Source organism: Bos indicus x Bos taurus, chromosome 7 (assembly GCF_003369695.1).
Source record: "Bos indicus x Bos taurus breed Angus x Brahman F1 hybrid chromosome 7, Bos_hybrid_MaternalHap_v2.0, whole genome shotgun sequence".
In the NCBI taxonomy this organism is placed as follows: Eukaryota; Metazoa; Chordata; class Mammalia; order Artiodactyla; family Bovidae; genus Bos; species Bos indicus x Bos taurus.
The window spans coordinates 71374294-71397120 of NC_040082.1; the positions used below are offsets into that span (position 1 = coordinate 71374294).

General features: G+C 52.8%; 1 protein-coding gene across 2 annotated transcripts; it reads right to left on the reverse strand.

Moving 5' to 3' along the window:
- Positions 1-839: 839 nt before the first annotated feature.
- On the reverse strand, positions 840-13553 carry N4BP3 (NEDD4 binding protein 3). Of its 2 annotated transcripts, none has more exons than XM_027546818.1 (5): positions 12811-13553; positions 6947-7294; positions 6206-6733; positions 5512-5766; positions 840-5386 (listed from the first exon to the last, which is right to left on the reverse strand). In XM_027546818.1, exons 2-5 carry the CDS (start codon positions 7265-7267, stop codon positions 4859-4861), a joined length of 1632 nt encoding a protein of 543 aa, XP_027402619.1. In that variant the 5' UTR covers positions 7268-7294; positions 12811-13553; the 3' UTR covers positions 840-4858. The 2 variants fall into 2 exon arrangements, with proteins under 2 accessions (XP_027402619.1, XP_027402618.1); XM_027546817.1 differs by having other exon boundaries at positions 6947-7297; positions 12811-13552.
- Between the last annotated feature and the right edge of the window lie 9274 nt (positions 13554-22827).

The window sequence follows — 22827 nt, forward strand, 5'->3', positions numbered from 1 at the left end:
GCAGGGAGACCACTACACAAAAAGCACACCAGATAAATCTTTAGGAAGAAAGAAAGGTTGGTCCTTGGCAGAACAAGCCTTGGAATTCTGTCCTGAAAACACAGTCTTCCATGCCTCCCAGAGTGTGTCCAGGAACGCCAGCCTAGAAAAAGATGAACCATCCCCTGATAGCTGATGGGATAGGGGGCAACAGCAGGTGGGATCGCCACTGCCTGCTCTCTGCAGAACCTGGGACCATCAGTGCTCAGCCTATGGAGCTCAAGTTGCCTGCTCAGGCCCTGTTCTTCCTTCCACCCTTCAGGTGGCTCCCAACCAGTCTCCTGTTTCTCCCTGTCCCTGCCCTTCCTTGCAAAGCTTTGGTTCAGGCCAGAAGCAGCTGTGTCATTTGCAGGCCCCAGAACAAAATGAAAATGTGACGCCCCTTGTTCAAACATCATTAAGTCCCAGATTGTGACAGTAGAGCACTGCGCCAAGCCTAGGGCCCTTCTGAGTGTGAGGCCTTGGTGACTGCACAGGTCATACACACACAAAGTTGGTCCCAATTCTGGCCCTGTCCCTTGGCTGCCTGAGGGATCCACCCACAGTCACAGGACGTGAAGTTCTGTGCCAGCTTGCCGGGCTGCCCAGTATCTGTCTTGCCTCCTCTCATCCCTTTCCAGACAAGACCCTCTGCAGACCTGCCCCACACTTCCCCATGATGAAATCCAGGCCCACCCTGGAATGCCCTCATCCCACCCTACTCCACAGGAAATATCCTACCCCACCCGCAGCAACTTCTCCTCCTCAGGGAAGCTTGCCTCTGTTAAAGAAAAAAGAAAAAAAAATTGCCATGACGTGTGTTAGAGTGGTAAGGAAGACTTTATTCAGTGGAGGCTACTGGAATGGGATTTTATGTAAGGGTCAGAGAGTGGCCTCAATTCCAAATACAAGGAAAAGTATATTTCATGGCCAAGGTGCAGGGTGGAGGTCAGTGGATGAAAAATTACTAAGAGGAAACCTCAGGGGGCAGGGGGAACTGGCTAAATGACTGCAGAGAATTCTCAATGAAGGCAGGCCAGAGTGACCAGACATAATGTGGGAGATGCTGCAGGTGGAGGAACCGGATTAGAATACGGAGGGTGTTCAGACATAGAAGATGGGAGACTCTGGCTAACCTAACTTAGCAGGATTCTTGCTAGAACTGGCTGCACAAGGAAGCACACAGTCAGAAGGTGCAGTCAGAAAGCTTGGAAGTACCTGCCCAGAGTTTGGTCAACCTTTGTCCCCTCGCCCCACCCCACCACCTGGAGTGATAAGTGAGCCAGTTCTCCTCTGAACTGTCGTTCAAACTTCACCTCTCATAACATATTTCACTTTTTGTTTTTACTGCATTATTTCATATTTTTTGTTTTTTTCTACAAGAAATAGCACGTTATTTTTTTCTGAACCCAATATAGACGGCTAAGCCCCCACCTACTAGAATGGTGGATTATTGCAATCTGAATAGTCACTGTAGGGTCTATACCCTCTTTGGGAAATGTTTCCCTAATACCCACAGCCAACCAGTTTCAAAGAAATCTACTCTCAGTCCCCCAGATGGACTCCCTCTGCCTTCTGCGTGCTCTGCTGGCTTGCTCACCACTGTGCAGGTGCCTTTGCTGTCCCCACCTCTGAAATGCTGGCACTCTTCTGGCCCAGTCACTACTATGGACCCGTATGTGTTGTCTCTTTCCCTCACCCGCTGGAAAGGACCACAGGGGCAAAGGCCTTGACCACCTCAGCTTCCTCCCCGAAGGAGGCACTCAATGCTTCACTGTGCAGTGAATGGTGGTGCTTGGCACAGACCTGGTTTGACCAGGTGGCACAAAAGGTGAATGAACGCTTGGCATTTGAGCCTTTGCCACCTCCCCCTACCACCTCTAGCTTGAACCCATGCCAGTCAGGGAAGGGGTCTAGTCTCTCGACTCCAAAGCCACCCCTCCACCCCCCCGCATTGCTTTCTGGGCTGGAACCACAGCAGGCTCTGGGGATGAAAACAGAAGATGTGGCCCTGCTCCAGCCATGTCCACAGCCCAGTGGAAAACAGAGGCAAACTGACCATTCCAAAGGAACAGACAGAGCTGGTGGAGGGAAACAGGGGCTGCGGGCATAGGGAGCAAGGAATTGCCTGGACAGGGTGTGAGTTCAGGGAAGGCTTCCCTAAGGAGGGAAAATCTGAGCATCATGGTCGGGGGGAGTCTGCCTGGAGAACAAGGGCCCAGAGGGCTGTTGGGATTAGGAGGGGTACCACCATCAGTGACCCTGGAGGCAAGACTGTCAGAAGCCTCAAGTGATAGGCTAAGGGACCCAAGGAGCCACTGGAGGACACACACTATCGAGTTGAGAACAAGAGGGACCAAAGGCAGGGAGACAAGTGCAGGGAGCTAGTCTCAGTTCTGGAAAGAATCAGCTCTTGGGCCTAGTCTGCTGGGGGAGGGGGTCAGAGGACAGCTGGGGTGCTGAGAGATCCACTGGGGGCAGGATGGAGGGGCTGCCCCAAGGTGTAACCACTACAGTGGCACCTGTGATCAGCTGGCCCCAGAGCTGCCCAGCCGGCTTGGGGACAGGGAACTGGTTTTCCTGGCAGCGATGAGCTAACAGGATCTGGTTCCCTCTGAGACGCCCCAGCTTCAGCTCTCTTGCGCCCTCCCCCTACATTTGGGCCTGGCCTTGGTTTCTGGCACAGCTGCCAAGTTTTGGTACCGCCCACCCACTCCCTGCTGGCTGTACTGGCCGGCCCAGCTCCCTAATTGCTGGGTGGGGAGCTCTTCTGCAGAGCTGGGACACCAAAAAGTAGACCCCAGCCACTGTGGACCACATGGGTATCCAGCCTGACCAGCTCCAGCCCATGGGGTGAGCCAGGCTTCAGGCTAGCACTGAGCTCTGGAGGGCCCTTCGAGGAACCATTGACCCAGAAAGCTTGATTGGGTGGGGTGTGTAAAATGAGTATCAAGGCCTGTGAAGAATAGACCTGCCTAACCCAGGTGTCCCTACTTTCCCTTCCCAGGCAGAGGACCTGGCTCAGGGCTGAGCCCAGATAGCTCTCAGCAAGGCCCAGGGATCTGACCTGGCTACAAGCTCTAGTCAAGCCTGGCCAGGACTAAAAGGGGCTGAGAAGGGTGGGAAAGAATGGAACAGAGGGAGGAGCCCCAACCCAGAAGGCCCAAACACACCCCCTTAGACACACCCACCACCCACAGCACATCTCTACTGTTCACACCTGCCATTCACACAGACATAAACACATTATCCCCACGGCAGACAACATACACACCCCACTCTCCTCCCTAAAAGGGCGGAGCCCACTGGCTTACACTCCACAGCTGCGTCCATCCCCTGCACACCACTCCACCATCAGGGCCCACCTGAGGGGGCTGCCGGGTGTGGCCAGGGAAGGAGCAGAGCACAGCCAAAGGGAGCAAACTGGGAGTGTCTGCGGAGATCAGAGGTGGCCCCTGCCCCACCAGGCAACCTGGGAGGGAGACATCTGTGTATTGATTCCCCTGCAGCAGGAAGCACATCTCATCTGACCCTGAGCCCCCAGACCCTGACAGCCTAATGCAGCACCAGGCAGAGAGGAAGTGCTCCACGTGTGGCAGCAGATACACTAACGCATCCGTAAGGACTCCCAGCTTCACAGCAAGGGCTAGGGAGATGCCACTTGCACAGCCCGACTGGTTCTGTGCTCTAGGTAACCCACCAGGAGGCAGCAAGGGTCCAGAGAGGATGCGAGTGGGTTTTAGGGGCCAAGGACCAGCAAGCCTTGGCTAAGAGCAAAGATCAGGCAATGCAGGGCCAGGCACAGGGGTGCTTCCTCCCAGGACAGAGCTTTCCAGAATACAAATCAGATCACACTCCTGCCCAATACCCCATGGCCCCCCATGCCTAAGGGGAAATGTCCACATTCTCTGCTGCAGTTCCAGCTCTTTATCGAGCTTTCTCTGCCTTATTTCCTGCATCTTTCCAGGCCCTCATCCCAATGGAGATAGGGGTACACAAGCCAGAGAGAAAGGTGGGAGGCAAGTTCTGGGAGGGGCAGACTACTGGAGGCTTAAGGCTCTCCAGCAGAAGCTGTTTTAGGCTGGCCCCACATCCAGCCTGGCCTGGGACCCAGGAGCCCAGACTTTTTACCAAGAGGACATTTCATATTCTAGCAATGCCTTGATTGTCTTGCCCCTTTGTTTTCTTGGGTTCCCTGGCATTATTCCCTATTAAAATCTCACTGATGCTAAAGAAAGGAATTTCAGCTCACATAGCAGCTAAGAAACTTTGTGGTGCCAGAGCAAGGATTCCTCCACTCCCCAACGTGCCTGTCCAGCAGCTGCACACAGAGGTGCAGGGTACACCCTGCCTGCCGATCATGGACATGGTGGAGCTACAGTCCAGGCCAACACCCCCAAACCGGACCCTCCACAGTCCTCTGCACTCAGGCCAGGGACAGGCCTGACGTTATCACCTGGTAATTCCTCATAGAAAATGTGATTTTATTCTGGGGAGGCCAAAGTTCCCATTCCAGCCTCCCCTCCTCACACTGGCCCTTTTTGCTTCACAGGGCTCTTCACTTCCAAACCTCCTTTCCTGGGTCACACCTACTCCAGGGCTGGGCTTTGCCTGGAGACTCCTCAGCCAGGGGGGACCTTGCCCTGGCTCCTCCTGCTACTGGTACCCCATCCAGCCCACAACCCCACTGGATCCCTCCTCTCGGCCAGCCTCTCCATCCCTGGCTGGTCTCAGCAGCTTCCACCCCAGACCAATGTACGGAAGGGGCTGGCCATCTCAGGGTGGGCTTATCCAAGCCATCTTCTGACAGTGCTTCTGCTGTCAGCTTGCTCCAAGGGCCTCAGATCTTGGAGGACTCAAGCCGAGGGCTCCAGGGCGCGGGGGGCTCCCGCAGCGCCCGCAGCTCCTGTTCCAACACCTGGTTGCGGCGATACATGTCCATGTAGCCGCCCTGGATCTCCCGCTGGTAGCGCAGCACCCGCTCCTTTTCCTCCTGCCACGTCCGCCGCTCCTGCTCAAAGCGCAGCGCCTGCTCCTGGCCTCGGAGCCGCTCCTGCAGGAGCTCGGCCCGCAACTGCTCAGCCCCATCTCTGGCCTCACCGCCTCCCGCCTCCCCCAGCAGCCCCCTGCTCTTGCAGTCATCGGTCTCACAGCTGCCTGGGGCCTCCTCCCGAGGGGCCTGCTCCTGCAGGCTCCGCACGGCCTCTCGCAGCCGGGCCAGCTCTGCATCCTGGGCCTGGGCTTGTGCCCGGCTGCCCCGAAGTTGTGTCTTCAGGCTGAAGATCTCAGCTAGCTTCTGAGCCAGTTCCGCCTGGGCTTCCCGCAGCTGCTGCTTCAGGAGGCTGATCTCTGCTGTTTTCTGGCACACCTGAAGGGGGACAGGGACGGGCAAGAGCCAAGGAAAGAAGGGTAAGGGGGGGACCGGTCGGAGGGCAGGCAGAGGATGGCACGACAGCAGTGGGGGCAGGAGTCTCTGAATGTTTGGTCTCTTACCTCCCAGCGGGCTTCCTCCTCTGCTCGCGCACTAGGATCGGTCTCTGGGAGGCTGCCTGGTGGCCGGGGCTCCGGGACCAGGCCCTGCTGTGCTCGCAGCTCCTTGCGCAGGCGCCGCTGATCCTGCTGGGCCATGAACAGCTGCAGCTGGAGGTTGCGCTCACTACGCTCGGCCTTCTGGGTAACCTCGTGCAGTCGCTCCAGGTAGAGGCGCTTCAGCTCAGCCAGCCACAGCCGCTGGCGCTCTTCCAGCACCTGCCCAGGGGAAAGAGCACTTGCCATGGCCCAAGATCCACACATCGCCCTGCCCCGCTGGATACCAACTGCCTGCACTTGTATGGCTGGCCCGCTCCTCCAACGCTCCAGCTGCTTCTGATATCCTCTGTCTCAACACCACAGGGTCCAGGGTGCAATGCTTTGGGCACACATGTGCCCCAACCCAGGATGTATCCTCTGGTGGTGAAGTGTCCCCAGCACGCAGCCCTCCCAGGGAGTCTCCCTCCCTCACAACTTCCTGCAAGGGCCACCAATCCCCATGTCATGTGGGGCTTGGGGAAAGAAGCAAACTCATCTCTCTCTTCCTTACCCTCGTATACCTGGAGCCTTGCAGGAGAGCTGGCGGGCGACCCTCTGTCTGCCCTGTACGCTAATGCCAGGGGACAGAACAGGTGGCCCAGGCAACAGCTGCTCTCACCTGTGTGAAGGGATTGGCGCCATCCTCCTCACCCAGGCTCCTCTTGAGCTCCTCACAGGTGTCCGGCACCACAGTCCCCATGTCCTCGGCGGCAGGGCAGGAGAATTCGTAGGGGGGCGGTGGTTCGGGCAGGCAGTTCAGCAGAGCCAGTGGCCCAACCTCCTTGGAACCCCGTGAGGCCCGGTCCAGGGAGCCCCCAAGATGGTTAATGTGGCCCAGGGAGGAGCTGAACGGGCCGGGGCCAGTGCTGGGACTGCGACCAAAGCTGCCCCCGCTGGAGGAATCAGACAGACTGGGCTCGGGCTCAGGGCCACCCTCATCCAGGCTGAGGGCATGCAGCAGCTGGGCACGGGCCTGGGCCTGGCTGGCCCGGGGCCCGGGGCTCAGGGGCGGGTGGCAGGCCAGCGTGTGCAGGCTGCCATTGCTGCGCCACAGCTTCTGGCCCTTGTGGGCCGCCAGGCTCTGCATGGACAGGAAGCCTTTCCCGGTGCCCGAGGCCGGCTTGAATACTGATGGGCGAATGCGACACTGCCAGAAAGAGAGGCCAGGGATGAGGCTCTGGGCTGACTGCTCTCTGGTGCTCCCTCCCGAAACCCCTGGGAATCCCCTTTGAGAACAAGGGTACATGTCACCAGGCCAGCCCACAGCAAGACTTCCATGTCCTATCCCAGCCTCGGGGTCTTCAAGGAGAGCCCCCCTCCCCACCCTGCCACAGTAGGGAGGGGAGGAGCCGAGGCACACCTTGTCAAAACGCCCCCGTTCAGGCAGCGAGGTCTTGCTGAAGTCACCAGCCCGAGGGTGTTCCTGGTAGTAGAGGGTGGCATAGTCGGCAGGCTCATTCCGAGGGGCCCGCTTGGTGGTCTTGCCATCCTTCTTGGGAAGGTGCAGGTAGCTGAGGAGCTCGCGCTGGCCCAAGCCTTTCCGGAGGAGCCCATCAGGCTGGCGGGAGCCCCGAGATCCTGCGAGTGCCGCCCGTAGCTCTTCAGGGGAAAAGTCCTGCCGTTCCAACAGGCTGCCCACGCTGCCCATGGCAATGCCAGCAGGGCCTGGGGCTGTGGCCATGAAGTTTCACCAGGGCACAGGCGGCTGCTTCTGGGGGTTGGGAGGCTCCATCAGGGGCAGGTACGCATTTGCTGCCCAACTCCCCAGATGCCCTAGAAGCAGGTGCTTGATCTCTGTGTCAGCTCCCCCACCCCAGCCCACCCAGGAGTGGCCGATGTGGGTTCCAGAGAGAATCCGGAACAGGACTCCTAGAGAAAGTAGGAGAAGTCCCAAGGCTACCTGTCTAGTGCCCTAGTTCTGACGAGGGGCCAGTGTGTGACTGGGGTCACAGGGGGACCAGGACCTGAAGCAGCAGGATAGGGGCCCCTCCCAGGACTGGGCTGGCAGAATCCATCTCTGACTCTAACTTTGTTCATTCTCCTGCCAGGTACCCAACGTGGTGGGTGGGCGGAGGGCACAGGGCACCAAGACCAGTGGCCTCAGAAGCTCCAATCCTTCTTCTTCCCTTGGGAGGGGGAAAAAAACTTCATTCAACCCCTCTTCCTGCAGAGGTTCAGAGTTTTCCCAAGGGAAGCGCCTGGCACGGGTGGGGCTAGGGGCTCCAGCAGGACGGATACAAACAGGAAGGGGCCAGGGGACGGAAGGATGGCAGGAACAATGGCCACAGTTTCCGGAACAGGTGTTCATGTTGGAGCAGTGGTAGGAGGCAGGGAGACGGGGCAGCCAGAGCCCCTGCCAGCCCCTCTAATATGCTGCCACTTCAAAGCCCACTGCCAGGCATCAGGGCCCCAGTCCTGACCCAATGTATGGAACCAATCAGTGTGTGGACCCTGGCTTCCCCATCTGGATGATGACTATGTCAACTCTTATCACTCATGGATGCTGGGAGGACTGGCTAAGATTAGAGGATAGAATGCCCAGTCCAGGGCCTGGCCCACAGCCAGCGTCAACACGGGCTAGCTGAAGCTGAGCTTAGTTGGTAGACACACTAACACCACCAGGGAGTGCCCAAGTGACGGGGCTATGGATTGCCTCCCACCTGTGCTGGGACCACACTGTGGAAGGCAGGACCTATCCCCAGTGCCCCGCTGGATCCCCTGTGTCCATCCCAGTCCTTGGCACACAGTAAGCGCTCAGAAAGGAGTTGGCAAATGAACGAATGCCACCTTCTCTGCCTGTGTGCTATGCTTAGTCACTCAGTCATGTCCGACTCTTTGCGACCCCATGGACTGTAGCCTCCAGGCTCCTTTGTCCCAGGATTCTTCAGCCAAGACTATTGGAGTGGGTTGTCATGCCCTCCTCCAGGGAATCTTCCCAACCCAGGGATCGTACCGGGGTCTCCTGAATTGCAGGCGGATTCTTTACCATCTGAGCCACCAGGGAAGCCCAAGAATACTGGAGTGGGTATCCTCTCCAGAGGATCTTCCCGACCCAGGAATCGAACCAGGGTCTCCTGCATTGCAGATGGATTCTTTACCAGCTGAGCTACCAGAGAAGCCCCTTTCTCTGCTTCCTACCCAGCTATTCCCATTCCTGAACAGACACCCAGCAGGCACAATGCAGCTACAAGTCCGATGTGCCCCACCCCAACTGCCCCAATCCAATATGCTTCCGGGACACAGACTCCCACACCAAACAATGGTTAGGAGGTTCCATCTTCCTCAACCATTTCCAGGTTTTGTGTTTATAGAAGACAAAGCTCTCTGTGAGGAGGGAGGGAGATGGGTGGAAGGCACGGCCCTGCCCCTACACCCTGCGGTCCTCAACCTTACCCTGGGCAAAAGAAACCTTCCCAAGCTTCCCTTTCCAGTCCCCAGACAGCTCAACCTCTTTGGGGGTGCCACAAGCCACACAAGGTTAGGGGAGTCATCCAGATAAGGGATGACAGGTGCTGGGCACCTACAGTGATGCAGCCCTGCGTAGGGGTCTCACAGAGTCCTGGCACATGGTTAACTGTCTGTGTTTTTTAGGTAAGGGCAATGGGGCTCCAAAAGGTGAAGTGGCCTGCCCAAGGTCACAGAGCTGGTCAGAGTGAGATGCTGGCCTGTGATTACAGTACAATGACTCGAAATGTCTAGTGGGAATCAACAATGTCACCCACAACCCAAGAGTTGGAATCGAAGCATCCTGCCTCCCACTCTGACACCCCTTCACCATGACAAGCCCACCAAGCAACAGACAAGCCCACCGAACTCCTGTCACTGCTTCTTGGGGAGGTAGACAGCAGAGAATCTGGTCTCCAGCCCACCCTTACATTATCTCTCCATGGGACACCTCCCTTGACCATGCCTCAGTTTCCCCCAAATGGGAAAGACTCTACTTTTTTCTGCTTTCCTATTGGGTTGCCGGTGACAGCCAGCACAGGGACAGGGAGGTGAAAGGGCTCCTGAGCTGCAAGCCTGGTGAGAGCCTGGGGGCAGGGATGGTGGCAAGGGGAGCTAAACATGCCCACTCAATCCCAAACACACACTGCTTCACGTTCCCCTGGCCACAGCCTCATTTCCTGTCTCAGGGAGTAATAATCAACACCCCATACCCTCCACAAAGGGTCCCAGGTCCAGGGGAGAAGCAGTCATGGGCCAAAACACGCACACCACACACATACTGCAGTCCAGTCGGCGCCACCAGTGGCCCAGAAGCTTCTCTGTGAGAGGACGCAGCGAGGCTCACACACACTCAAGGTCATCCGCACTGCACTGAGCACCTTCCACACACAAATACCCAGCTGTCCTTCCTAGCCCCGAGGCTGCTAGATGGAGGCGAGTGTGTGTGTGTGTGTGTGTGTGTGTGTGTGTGTGTGTGTATGTGTGTGTGGCAAAGGAGGGCATGGGATCAGCTTTTCTTCACACTTGAGTTGAGCAATTTGAACTAATTCCGGAGCTACATGGAGGGGCAGCAACAGCCCTTCCCTTTGTCTTTATCTAAGGCCCCCACTCTCCCCCCTCCTCTCTCCACCCCTCCTAGATAATTTCTCAGGCTGTATTATTAGCTCCTCCCCCTTGGGCCAAGGGCCCTGGCTTTCAGGAGGCTCTACCCTGCTCAGGTCTCAATCTGGGGATGGTCCTTTTTCCTAAAAGACTCCATCCACCTCCCCTGCCTTCCCCACATCCCCCAATACACACATTCCTTCCCGTTGCTTGGAAGCCCAGGGACTGGCCCAGGGCAGCTGTGCAGGAGAGGATGTGGAGGGGGAGGAGGGAGGGAGAGACAGCAAGTGCCTTGCAGCCCCACTGGGGAAAACAGGGCCTCCTCCTCCAAGTGCCTGGGCTTCTCTACCCAGAATTCATGACGTGCCTGGGGCCCAGAGCTCTGCACAGAGCAGAACCTCACAGCCACCACCCCACTGCTCTGCCAGCAAGCTTTCAGCTAGTCACGTAGGCCCTATTCTGCACAGGCCTAGTTGGTCCCAACAAGGTCCCTTTACTCCTGTTTCCACCTTCCCCTCCATCTACTCCAAGATCAGACAGCCTGGACACTGGGAGCATCTCTCTAGACCAACTCTTGGTGGAGACTGGAGAATGGGGCTGGGATACGGTCCTGGCCATGAAGCAGAAAAAGACAGGACACTCAGGGAGGCATCCTGGTGTCCTTTAGTGGGTGCCTCGTTGGGTCAGCCTGATGCTGGGCCTGGCACGTGCTCACAACACACATGGGAGAGGAAGAGTGTCATCCCCTACTTCCGAGGAGAAAACTGAGGCCCAGGAGGTAAAATAAGGTGCCTAAGGTCATGTTCAGCTGCACAGGAAAAAGTCCATAGGCTCTCTACATTTAGAAGCCTGCCCTGACCCCACTGTGCATCTCCTCTGGAGTGTGCCCAAAGCACTAGGGTAGGAAGCTCCCAGTCTGGCCTTGACTGCCTTTAGCCCCTCGTGAGTCCTAGCCCCAGGGAGGGTCCCACCACCTGCTGGAGGATCAGCTTTGCTGAGGGGAGTGACTGCAGCTGCCCCTGAGGAATGAGACTGGAATGTCCCAGCTCCAAAAGAGGGGGCAGTGGGTAAGAGGGGCCCAGGGAGGAGATGGGAGAGGCTGGCATTCTGTAGCCCCATTTCAACTCATGAAGAGGCAGAGTCCTGCTGGAGTGATTCTTAGTATCACTAAGTCACTTGCGCTCTACAGTTTTTATCAGCCCTTTCATTTCATCATCTGATCTCCGAGACAGCTTCGTGGAGGCAGGTAAAACAGTAGTTGCACTTACCCCATCCTACAGCTAGGTAAACTGAAGTCCAAAAAGAAGTGAGCTGCCTGTGATTCCACATGACCAGCAATCCCAACTCCCCAGGCAAGACCCCCTCTTCTGCCCCAGGCTGTCCCAGCCAGGGGTTACCAGCTGCCCTCCCTGGGCTCCCACACTGCTGTGGATTATGTCTGCTCAGCTCCCCACACCTGCTTCTCCCAAGGGTACCTGCAACCAGGTTGGTTTGGATCCCAGTCCCCTCAGCCTGGAATATCCACTGCCTGCCCCTGGGTCAGGTAGAAATAGTGGAAACACCGCTGCATGGGCACTGTGAGCCCTGGAAGCTGCTAGTTCCATAGGCGGTGGCCTGAGCAGACTGGCCGCACTCATTCAGTCTGGCACATACACACCCACACACAGCCAGTCGGCAGGAGAGGAGCCCTGCCCAGGAGGGCTCTGGGAGGAAGCAGATCACCGGTTCCAGGACGGCCTCCTGCCTCTCTCCTTCCCTGGGCCGTTCAGGGACAGAGCACCACGGCCGCGGGACAGGCTGAGCCCCCGGTGCAAGCCAGGAGAGACCCGGTCTGCTCGTGGAGGCGGGAGGGGAGGCGGGGCGGCGGGCGGGGTGGGGGTGGGGGGGGGGCAGGGATTGCCGCGTCGGAGATGACAGGTCCCGGTCCTTTTTTCCGGACGCAGTCACGGCCCCGATTTCCGCCCGGCTCCAGACGGGCCCTCACTTTGGCCGAAGGTTGTGGCCAGACTGGGATGGTGCTCAGGATCTGGGAGCGTCCGCTCTTCACGGGACCCCTGACAGCAAGCTATATACAGGGCTCATATAGTGGAGGAAGGTGGTATCCCGGAGGGGGCAGGAGAGGGCAGGAAGCCGTCTCTTAGGGAAGGTGGAGGTTGGCATCTCCACGGAAGGATGTGGCAGAGGCGAGGGCTCCCCCAGAACTGGGGGAGGTCCCCAAGCTACCTGAGGGTTGGGAGGGGATGTCTCTCCCAGGCTTCTAAGACTTACCCCGAACGGATGGGCTGTGGGCGCGGAAGCCGAGGTCAGACTCCCGCGCCAAGGGCACCTGCCCCACCCCAGTGGTGGTTCAGGGGTCCCAGGAACTCCTCCAAGGAAAGCACGTTTTGCATGGGTTAAGGAGAACGTAACCTGTCGCCTGCCCTTTCAGCACAGCTTCCCTGCCCGCGGACGGTCCCCGATCCCGCACCTCGGTGCTTCGATGTCTGGAAGTAAGGGGTAGCTGGGCGCACACCTCACCTTGCCACCCCTGCCCACTTCTCAGACGGGAACCTCGCCCGCGTAGGGCTGGGGGCTTGGCCAAGGTCGCCGGGAAAGCTAGACCTTGGCGGCGGCCAGCCCCACCCCCCGAGTCCAGCCCCGGGCCGCGGCTCCAGCCCCACGGTGCGCCCTACTCACCATCCTGGCGCCCATCCGCACCCCTCGCGCGCTGCAGCTCCCTTGCGCGCGGATTTGAACCCTTCCTCCAGGGCGCCAGCTCCGGCCGAGACTGCGAACCAGGCTGGAGCGGCCAGGCGACAGGCGCCGGGAAAACGCGGGCGGGCGGGCTCCGGAGCCGGATTGGCGAGGGAGGAACGCGTTCGGCCGCGCTCGCTATCCTGCCCCAGAGGCGGAGGGAAAACCCGGCCTGACTCACCGGCGCGCGGCCGACCCACAGCCCGGCCCGGGCCCCCGGATGTGGGGGGCGGGGACGGGGGCCACCCCCGCCCACCGCGTGCCAACCTGAGCCCCGCCCGGGCTCGCGACTCCAGCCTAGGCTAGCCCGCCGAGACGTCGCGAGGCGGTGGCGCCCGAGCCCCCTGCCGGTTGCGCTCTGTGCCGCGGACGCCCAGGCGCGCGGGCTCGGACCCGGGCCGGTCTACAACACGAAGTGCGGCCTATGCTCCCAGAGGGCGTCCAGCCCGCCCCGCTCCCCCGCCGCCTCCTCCTCTTCTAGCCTAGCCCGTCTGTCTCGGTTTCCAGAACTCGACAGCTTCCGAAGAGGCGCATTCCGTCCATCATCTCCCTGATTCTTGCCGCCTCCCCTTAGGTAAGCAGCATTATTCCCTGGCGAGGCTGAGCAAAGTAGTACTCCGAGAGGTGTGGAGAGATTTGCCCAAGATCTCGGGCTCCTTAGCAGTTGAATTGGGCGCTATGTTTTTGTGGGAGTTTTTGGTACCAAAGACTTCTAAGGGGAGCAAATTCAGATCAGTTCAGTCGCTCAGTCGTGTCCGACTCTTTGCGACCCCATGGACTGCAGCATGCCGGGCTTCCTTGTCCATCACCAACTCCCCGAGCTTACTCAAACTCATGTCCATCGAGTCGGTGATGCCATCCAACCATCTCATCCTCTGTCGTCCCCTTCTCCTCCCACCTTCAATCTTTCCAAGCATCAGGGTCTTTTCTAGTGAGTCAGTTCTTCTCATCGGGTGGCCAAAGTATGGGGAGTTTCAGCTGCAGCGTCCGTCCTTCCAAGGAATATTCAAGATTAATTTCCTTTACGATAGACTGGTTGGATCTCCTTGCAGTCCAGGGGACTGTCAAGAGTCTTCTCCAATAACACAGTTCAGAAGCATCAATGCTTCCCCGCTGAGCTTTCTTTATAGCCCGACTCTCACATCCATACATGAAAAAACTATAGCTTTGACTAGACGGATCTTTGTTGGCAAAGTGATGTCTCTGCTTTTTAATATGCTGTCTAGATTGATCATAGCTTTCCTTCCAAGGAGCAAGCATCTTTTAATTTCATGGCTACAGTCACTGTCTGCAGATGTCTTCAGGGGCCAGGCAAATAGTGTGAGTCAGACTGGCAGGTGTAAGACATAGAAGAGATGGAAACGGAGACAGAGATGGACACCTATAGGCATTCAGATTCAAATATGAAAACACCACATCTTCCAAAAAAGGTTATAAATATATAGTGAGGTATGATCCAGCAATTCCACTCCTAGATATATACTCTGAAGAATTGAAAACAGGAATTCAAACAGACACTAGTGCATGGGTGTTTGTGGCAAGACTAGCCACAATAGCCCAAAGCTGGAAACAACCCAATTGCCCATCGACAGATAAATGAACACACAAAATGTGGTATGTCCATAGATGGAATATTATTCAACCATAAAAGGACAATTTGGATGATCCGCCAGTTTTGCCGAACCAGACACTAAAGACTGCATGTGGTATAATTCCACTTATATGAAGCAGATAAATCCAGCAGAAGGAAGATTAGGTCTAGATGCTGTGGGGAGGGAAGAATGAAGAGTGACTGCTTGATGGTGTAAAATGGATTGATTCCTGCCATATCAGTAAATAAGGGTGTCAGCGATTTCAAGGCCTCCAAAAGTGAATTTCTGAGCTTGGAGGGGCCCAAAAGGGAGAACAGTGCCTGCAATCCAGCAGCTGTCAGCTGCCGTCATTCCCTATGTCACTCCCAGCAGTGGACAAGGAACTAAGGATGTAAAAAAAAAAACCAAGAAGCAAGATGCTGACCCCAGATAGCTGAGATGTGTATGAAAGGAAAGATTTCAGTGAGCCCAGAGCTTGCATCTTCCTATACATAGAAAAGGGCTAGATTCTTTAACTTGAGATATCTAGTTTTCCTTAATTAACAATAATCTTTGATGTTAAGGCTACCTGCTCCCTTTATTGCAAACTTCTGTATAACCTGACTCCTTCCCCTGCCTCCTTGGAACAGTTCTTTCAAGGTTACTTGAGATGCCGTCCTCTGGGCTTGAAGTCCTAAACATTCCCACCAAATAAAACAACTTTCCACTTTCAGGTTATGACTATATTTTTTAAGTCGACAATGGATGTGGGGTTTCCTTTTGCAATGAGGAAAATGTTTCGGAAACACATAGAAATGGTGGTTGCACAATTTAAAATGGTTTGTTTTATATGATGTGAATTTTACCTCAATTAAAAAAAAGAGAGACATCAGGACTTCCCTGGTGGCACAGTGGATAAGAATCTGCCTGCCAATGCAGGGGACATGAATTCGATCCCTGGTTTGGAAAGATTCCACATGCCACGGAGCAGCTAACCCCCCATACCACAACTACTGAGTCTGGGCTCTAGAGCCCACACGTTAAAACTCCTGAGCCCATGTGCTGCAAGAGCCTGTTTTCCGCAACGAGAGAAGCCACCGTAATGAGAAGCCATCCTACCGCAGCTAGAGAGTAGCCCCCGCTCCCCACAATTAAAGAAAGCCCGCGCAAAGCAACGAAGACCCAGTGCAGCCAAAAATAAATAAACAAACAAACAAAAAGACATCATGTTACCCTTGAATCAGATTTGGCCCACAGGCCACCAGTTTGCAACCCCTGTCTTCCATGCTGTCCTTGCTGCTGCTGCTGCTGCTAAGTCACTTCAGTCGTGTCCGACTCTGTGTGACCCCAAAGACGGCAGCCCACCAGGCTCCCCCATCCCTGGGATTCTCCAGGCAAGAACACTGGAGTGGGTTGCCATTTCCTTCTCCAATGCATGAAAGTGAAAAGTGAAAGTGAAGTCACTCAGTTGTGTCCGACTCTCAGTGACCCCATGGACTGCAGCCTTCCACGCTCCTCCATTCATGGGATTTTCCAGGCAAGAGTACTGGAGTGGGATGCCATTGCCTTCTCCGATGCTGTCCTTACCAGTGTTCTAACAATGGAAGTACTAGAATTCAGAGGACTTGTCTAATTAAGAAAACTCATTAATAAGTATTTGGGGTATCAGCTCTTGGGGAGCCCCTAGTCTGATAGCGTTACATATGAAGCTTTAGCACAAGTACACACTTTACCTTTGGGGGGACCTGAAAGAAGGCCTCGTTGGGAAGTGGCTTTTGAGATGGTACTTGAAGGATGGAAGGCATTTCCGTGGAGGAAAGTGCTTATGATGGAACGAGAGCCTATGGCTGGAGAAAGCAGGCATGGTCGGTGAAGGCAGAGCCTTCATCTTACTAGTGAACCCAGAAAGCTTACTAGTGAACCCAGAGCCCTGGGGTAAGAAAGGTCAGTGGGAGGGACGGAGCACAGGTGGCACATTTGAGCAGACTCAGAAAGGCCAGATGACGGGAGCCTCGGAGGTGTTGAGAGAGGGGAGTGGGAGGACCAAGCTGGGCTTCGGGGAAAGTACACAGGCCTTGTGAAGTGATTGAGGAAGGCAGGATGGATTAGAGGAGTGTTAGGGAATAGAAACAGGGCTACGGAGGGAAAGGGCAGTGAGGAGAGGAAGAGAGGAAGGATATTCATGAGATGGTCTGAGAGAATTGACTTGTCTTGGCGAGAAATTTCGTGAGGAGGAGAGGGAAGGGATCAATGGTAAGTGACTAATCCAAAGTCTTCTGACCACCCCCCTAACCCCCAGTCTGTTTTTTCCCAGCCAGAGGGAGGTAGGAGGGGAAGAGTGTTCAATATCTTAGAACATCCCAGGAGGAAGGAAAGAAATCAGATGATATTCTAGAGCCCAGAGATATAAAAACAGGTCAGGGAGGAGAGAGGGGCCAGAGAGTGGCCCCTCTGAATGGAATACCAAGGAAGTGGCTGCAACCAGAGACAACAGCTGGTGGTGGGAGGCTGGCGGACCCTTGGCTGCTGGGCACCACGATGCGGAGTGCAGTGGATTGGGGCAGGAGTAGAGAACAGCCTGACTCCATCTCTCAAGCAGAGTTGTCATGAACAGAAACAGAGCTCAGGTCTGTGGCCCCCTCTAGCCTGGACCGGGCTACTGGTCCCAATCTCCTGCACAGGCTCTGGTCTCTATACTGCTAAGAGCACCCCATCACTTCCCCTCAGAAGTTGAGGACCTGGCCTGGCAGATGTTCCTTCCTACCTGGCTTTTTGGAGCCCTTTGATTATGTCCATGTCACCTGGATGGGGAGTGCGAGGCTGAGGGGACCAGCTGCCTTCAGCACTAATCCAGAAATTGCCTTCTCCTTCTCCTCCACATCCATTCACCCTCACATCTTCCCATGCATATTCAGAAGCTTAATAGTTGTTGAGTTGCTAAGTTATGTGCAACTCTTTGCAAGCCTACGGACTGCAGCATGCCAGGCTTCCTTGTCCTTCACCATCTCCTGGAGTTTGCTCAAATTCATGTCCACTGAATTGGTGATGCTATCTAACATTATCATGCCCTCTTGTCCTTTTGCCTTCAGTCTTTCCCACCATCAGGGTCTTTTCCAGTGAGTTGGCTCTCAGCATCAGGTGGCCAAAATATTGGGGCTTCAGATTCAGCATCAGTCCTTCCAATGAATATTCAGGGTTGATTTCCTTTAGGATTGACTGGTTTGATCTCATTGCTGTCCAAGGGACTCCCAAGGGACTTCTCCAGCACTACAGTTCTAAAGCATCAGTTCTTCGGTGCTCAGTCGAACTCTCACATCTGTACATGACTACTGGGAAAACCATAGCATTGACTATATGGACTTTTGTTGGCAAAATGATGTCTTTGCTTTTTAATATACTGTCTAGGTTTGTCATAGCTTTCCTTCCGAGGAGCAAACATCTTTTAATTTCATGGCTGCAGTCACCATCCGCGGTGATTTTGAAGCACAAGAAAATGAAATCTGTCACTGCTTCTACTTTTCCCCCTTCTATTTGCCATGAAATGATGGGACCAGATGCCATGATCTTAGTTTTTGAGTTTCGAGCCAGCTTTTTCACTCTCTTTCACCCTCATCAAGAGGCTCTTTAGTTTCTCTTCACGTTCTGCCGTTAAAGTAGTATTATCTTCATATCTGAGGTAGTTGATATTTTTCCCAGAAACCTTGTTCTGTCTTTTTCTCCCAGCAATCTTGATTCCAGATTGTGATTCATCCAGCTTGGCATTTCGTGTGATGTACTCTGCATAGAAGTTAAATAAGCAGGGTGTCAGTATACAATCTTGTCATACCCCTTTCCCCATTTTAAACCAGTCAGTTTTTCCATGTCCAGTCCTAACTGTTACTTCTTGACTTGCATACAAGTTTCTCAGGAGACAAGTAAGGTAGTCTGGTATTCCCATCTCTTTAAGAATTTTCCAGAGTTTGTTGTGATCCATACAATGAAAGGCTTTCGCATAGTTAATGAAGCAGAAGTAGATTTTTGGGGGGGAATTCCTTTGCTTTTTCTATGAGCCAGTGGATGTTGGCAATTTGATCTTTGGTTCCTCTGTCTTTTCTAAACCCAGCTTGTACATCTGGAAGTTCTTGGTTCACGTACTACTGAAGTCTAGCTTGAAGGATTTTGAACATAACCTTACTAACGTGGGAAATGAACGCAATTGTCTAGTAGTTTGAACATTCTTTGGTACTACCCTTCTTTGGGATTAGAATTAAAACTGACATTTTCCAGTTCTGTGGCCACTGCTGAGTTTTCCAAATTTGCTGACGTATTGAGTACAGCACGTTAACAGCATCATCTTTTAGGATTTTAACTAACTCACCTGGAATTCCATCACTTCCACTAGCTTTGCTTGTAGTAATGCTTTCTAAGACCCACTTGACTTCACACTCCAGGATGTCAGGCTCTAGGTGAGTGACCACACCATCATGGGTATCCTGGACATTAAGACCTTTTTTGTATAGCTTTTCTGTGTATTCTTGCCACCTTTTCTACCACTGTTAGGTCCTTACCGTTTCTGTCCTTTATCATGCCTATCCTTGCATGAAATATTCCTGTCATCTCTCCAATTTTCTTGAAGAGATTTCCAGTCTTTCCCATTCTATTGTTTTCCTCTACTTCTTTGCACTGTTCATTGAAGAAGGCCTTCTTCCCTTAGGGCATTAACCAGAGAGCATGACACTGAACCCTTTGGGTGACCTCAGTCCAGCCACCTCTGATGGAAAAACTAAGGTCCAGAGAAGGCACGTGACTTACTCCCCCAAAATATGTTTCAGAGCTAGTTCCTGAGCTGGACATGAAAGCTGGAAGTCTAGCCACCTAACAGTTCAACTAGTCTCCTTCCCTCCATGCAGGCTGCCTCTTATTCTTACCTCTGTCGCCTTGGCCTTTAACCTCTGATCTACCTTTCTGAGGTCTTTAAGAAGGTGGGCTGGCAAAGTGTTATTTCATTCCAAGTGAATGAAATACAAGATAATACAATGAAATCCAAGAAAATACACCTTGGGGTATTATCTACTCTAATAAGTAAATTAGGATGAATTATAATTCATTATTCCTGAATTATATATTCATTATAAGATAGCAGATCCTTATAGATTAATATACTTCATTTCTATAATTTTTAATGGTTTTGGAATCTGAAAAATAGTTAAAATATTTTCCTTTTAAATATATTAGAATTAATATTAGCAATAGTGTATTCACTGTATAAAGCTTTCATTCCTTGGTGGCTCAGATGGTAAAGAATCTGCCTGCAATGAGGGAGACCCAGGTTCGATCCCTGGGTCAGGAAAATCCTCTGGAGAAGGAAATGACAAACCACTCCAGTATTCTTGTCTGGAAAATTTGATGGACAGAGGAGCCTGGCGGGCTACAATCCATGGGATCACAAAGAATCAGACACGACTGAGTGACTAACACTTTCTATAAAGTAATGGACTGTTTCTGTTATATTTGTATTATAAAAAAGCAAATCAACTTAATTTTGACTATTGTTTAATAGTCAAATGTAATTTTATTATTTATTTAATATTTGGCTGTGCTAGGTCTCTGCTGTGGCATGTGAGATCTAGTTCCCTGACCAGGGATCAAACCCGGCCCCCTTGTTTTGGGAGTGCAAAGTCTTAGCCCGTGGATCACTAGGGAAGTCCCTAGGCATGGATTCTTAAAAACAGTTATCTCAGTTTCTCATATAAAGCTTCCTGAAAATTACCTCATAAAAACTTAGACATGGAGGGCTTCCCTGGTGGCTCAGTGGTAAAGAATTCGCCTGCCAGTGCAGGAGATATGGGTTTGATCCCTGATCCAGGAAGATCCCACGTGCTGCAGAGCAGCAAAGCCCATGCACCACACTACTGAGCCTGTGCTGTAGCGCCCAGCAACTGCAGCTGCTGAGCACAGGCACCACAACTACTGCAGCCCACATATTCTAGAGCCCGTGCTCCACAACAGGAGAAGACCCTGCAGTGAGAACTCTGTGCACCATCTGGAGCAGCCCCTGCTCCCTACAACTAGAGAAAATCCCATGTAGCAACGAAGACCCAGCAGAGTCAAAAATAAAAATAAATAAAATTATAAAATAATTTAGACAAGGATATGTTGGAAAATCTGAGGATACTGATTCTTCAAAAGTAGGGAATATAATAATATAGCCCCAAATTACATGAAGCAAAAATGCATATAATTGAACTGAGAAATAGAAAGTTGAATAATAGTTGGAGATTTCAATACCCCACTTTCCATAGTGGATAAAACAGCTAGTCAGAAGATAACAAGGAAATATAAGACTTGAACAATACTATAACCCAAGCATTCTAAACCTAACATTCCAACCAAAAGCAGAAGAAGGTGTCTTTCTCAAGTGCGCATTGAGTATTCTCCAGGATAGGCCATGTGCTAGGCCATACGACAAGCCTCAATAAGTTTAAAAGGACTGAAATCATACAAGTTATGTTCTCTGGCAATGGAATGAAATTAGATATCAACAACAAAATTAATTTGGGAAATTCACAAATATGTGCAAATTAAGCAGTACACTTCTATGTAATCAATGGGTCAAAGAAGAATCACAAAGGAAATCAGAATATACGTTGAGATGAATTAAAATGACAAAAGTTTATTGGATGCAGCTAAAACAGTACTTAGAGGGAAATTTATAGCTATAAATATTATTTGACTGTAAAAAGGAATGGAGTACTGATATCTATTACAACATGAATAAATGTTAAAACCACTAAGCTGAGTGAAAGAGACCAGTCTCAAAAGGCCGCATATTATATGATTCCATTTATATAAAATGTCTAGAATAGGCAAATCAATGGAAAGTTGATTAATGGTTTCCTAGGGCTGGGAGTTTGGGAGAAATGGGCAGTTACTGCTAACAGTCATGAGGTTTCTTTTTTTGATGATGAAAATATTCTAAAATTGATTGAGGTGACAACCCCACTAGAAATCACTAAATTATACATTTAAATGAATTAATTAAATGGTATGTGAGTTATATTTCAGTAAAGCTATACTTCAAAAACAAGTTAAATTTGAAAGTTGAAAATATCCTTGAAATACAGCACAAAAGTGAAATTCTTTTTGTTAATTTGATGTTCTTCTGTATTTTAACCTACCTGGGGTCCCCTTCAGTTTTGTAAAATATTCTACTCATTGTGTTTGCCTTTCCACCTTCTTTCTCCTGTACATTCCATGGATTATCACATTCTCAGACACAACAACCACCACATTTAGTCAAATTTGTGTATCATAGAGTTGATGTGGCTTCAATAATAAACAATAAATGCCAGCAGCCTCAGCAAATGAAACAAAAAAAAAAAAAGGAGGGCTGAGCAGAAACCAGGCCTCTGTCCCCCTCCACATGCTTACCTGGACAGCATGGGAGAGGCCATACTGGGCAGGGGTGGGGGTTGAATGCAGTGAACTTTGCTCACTCTCCTGGGCTCACCAGGCAGACACCCTTGCCTGGGCACCTGCCCCCAGATTTGGCATCCCTGTGGAGTTGACTCAGAAGCTACACACTGCCCAGATGCCAAGGGGCGAGGCACTGAGGGCCTGGGGCCAGGGGAATGGAAAGAAACTCCCTGGATGCACCCGCTTCCTGAATTGGCTGGCCTTGGACAATTTCATTTCTTTCTCTACACCTTGGTTTTCTTATCTCAAAAGGGGGATCATTATTTGGCTGGGAGGATTAAATGAAGTATCATCTGTGAAGCATGTGCCCACCACCGTATCTGGCAAATAATAGGCATCCGTAAATGTCAGTTTGTCCTTTTCCTACTCCTTACGGGGAAAGTTTATCAGAAGGTCAAAATGCTTGCCACAGAGTCTGTCTTGAGGCGGCTGGACTCCCACCTAGCGTGCACTCATGTTGTCTTGGGTCATTTTCTCTGGGCTGGGTGGTACATGCATCCATGCTACTTCCAAGTGAAACCCTGGAGCCACCCATGGAGACCTGGGGTTTTTGCTTTCTCTCTGGCTGCCACCTCTGCCCTCATCACTTTTCTCCTTGATTGTTGCATCAGCCTACTTGGGCTCCCTGCTGCCTACCCTTGGCCTTTGCCCACTCTGCCCGGGAGGGCACTTTCCAGCCTACGCATTCTGTCTCTACCATCCTCTTTTTGAGAGATGGCATCCCATCTTCAGGACTAGTCCCATAGCTCCTCCAGGCCCAGCTCTGGCCCCTGCCTCCCCCACCTCTGCCCTGGGGACTGCGTCCGTGTCCTCGTCTGTGTTTGTTGTTGGGAGAATCCACTTAAGGCACCCACCATGCCCATGGCCCCTCCTCTTACCCCCAAGGCAAAACTGCTCCCCCATTCTCTGCCACTGGGGCAGCACTTGATGCAGT

Bases quoted from the DNA above. Each gene is read 5' to 3' on its own strand.
- N4BP3 (XM_027546818.1), bottom strand. From the start codon at position 7,267: ATGGCCACAGCCCCAGGCCCTGCTGGCATTGCCATGGGCAGCGTGGGC. The intron at 6,734-6,946 runs GTGTGCCTCGGC...TCTTTCTGGCAG, and splicing joins AACGGGGGCGTTTTGACAAG to TGTCGCATTCGCCCATCAGT. The intron at 5,767-6,205 runs GTGAGAGCAGCT...TCCCCTGGGCAG, and splicing joins GCGCCAATCCCTTCACACAG to GTGCTGGAAGAGCGCCAGCG.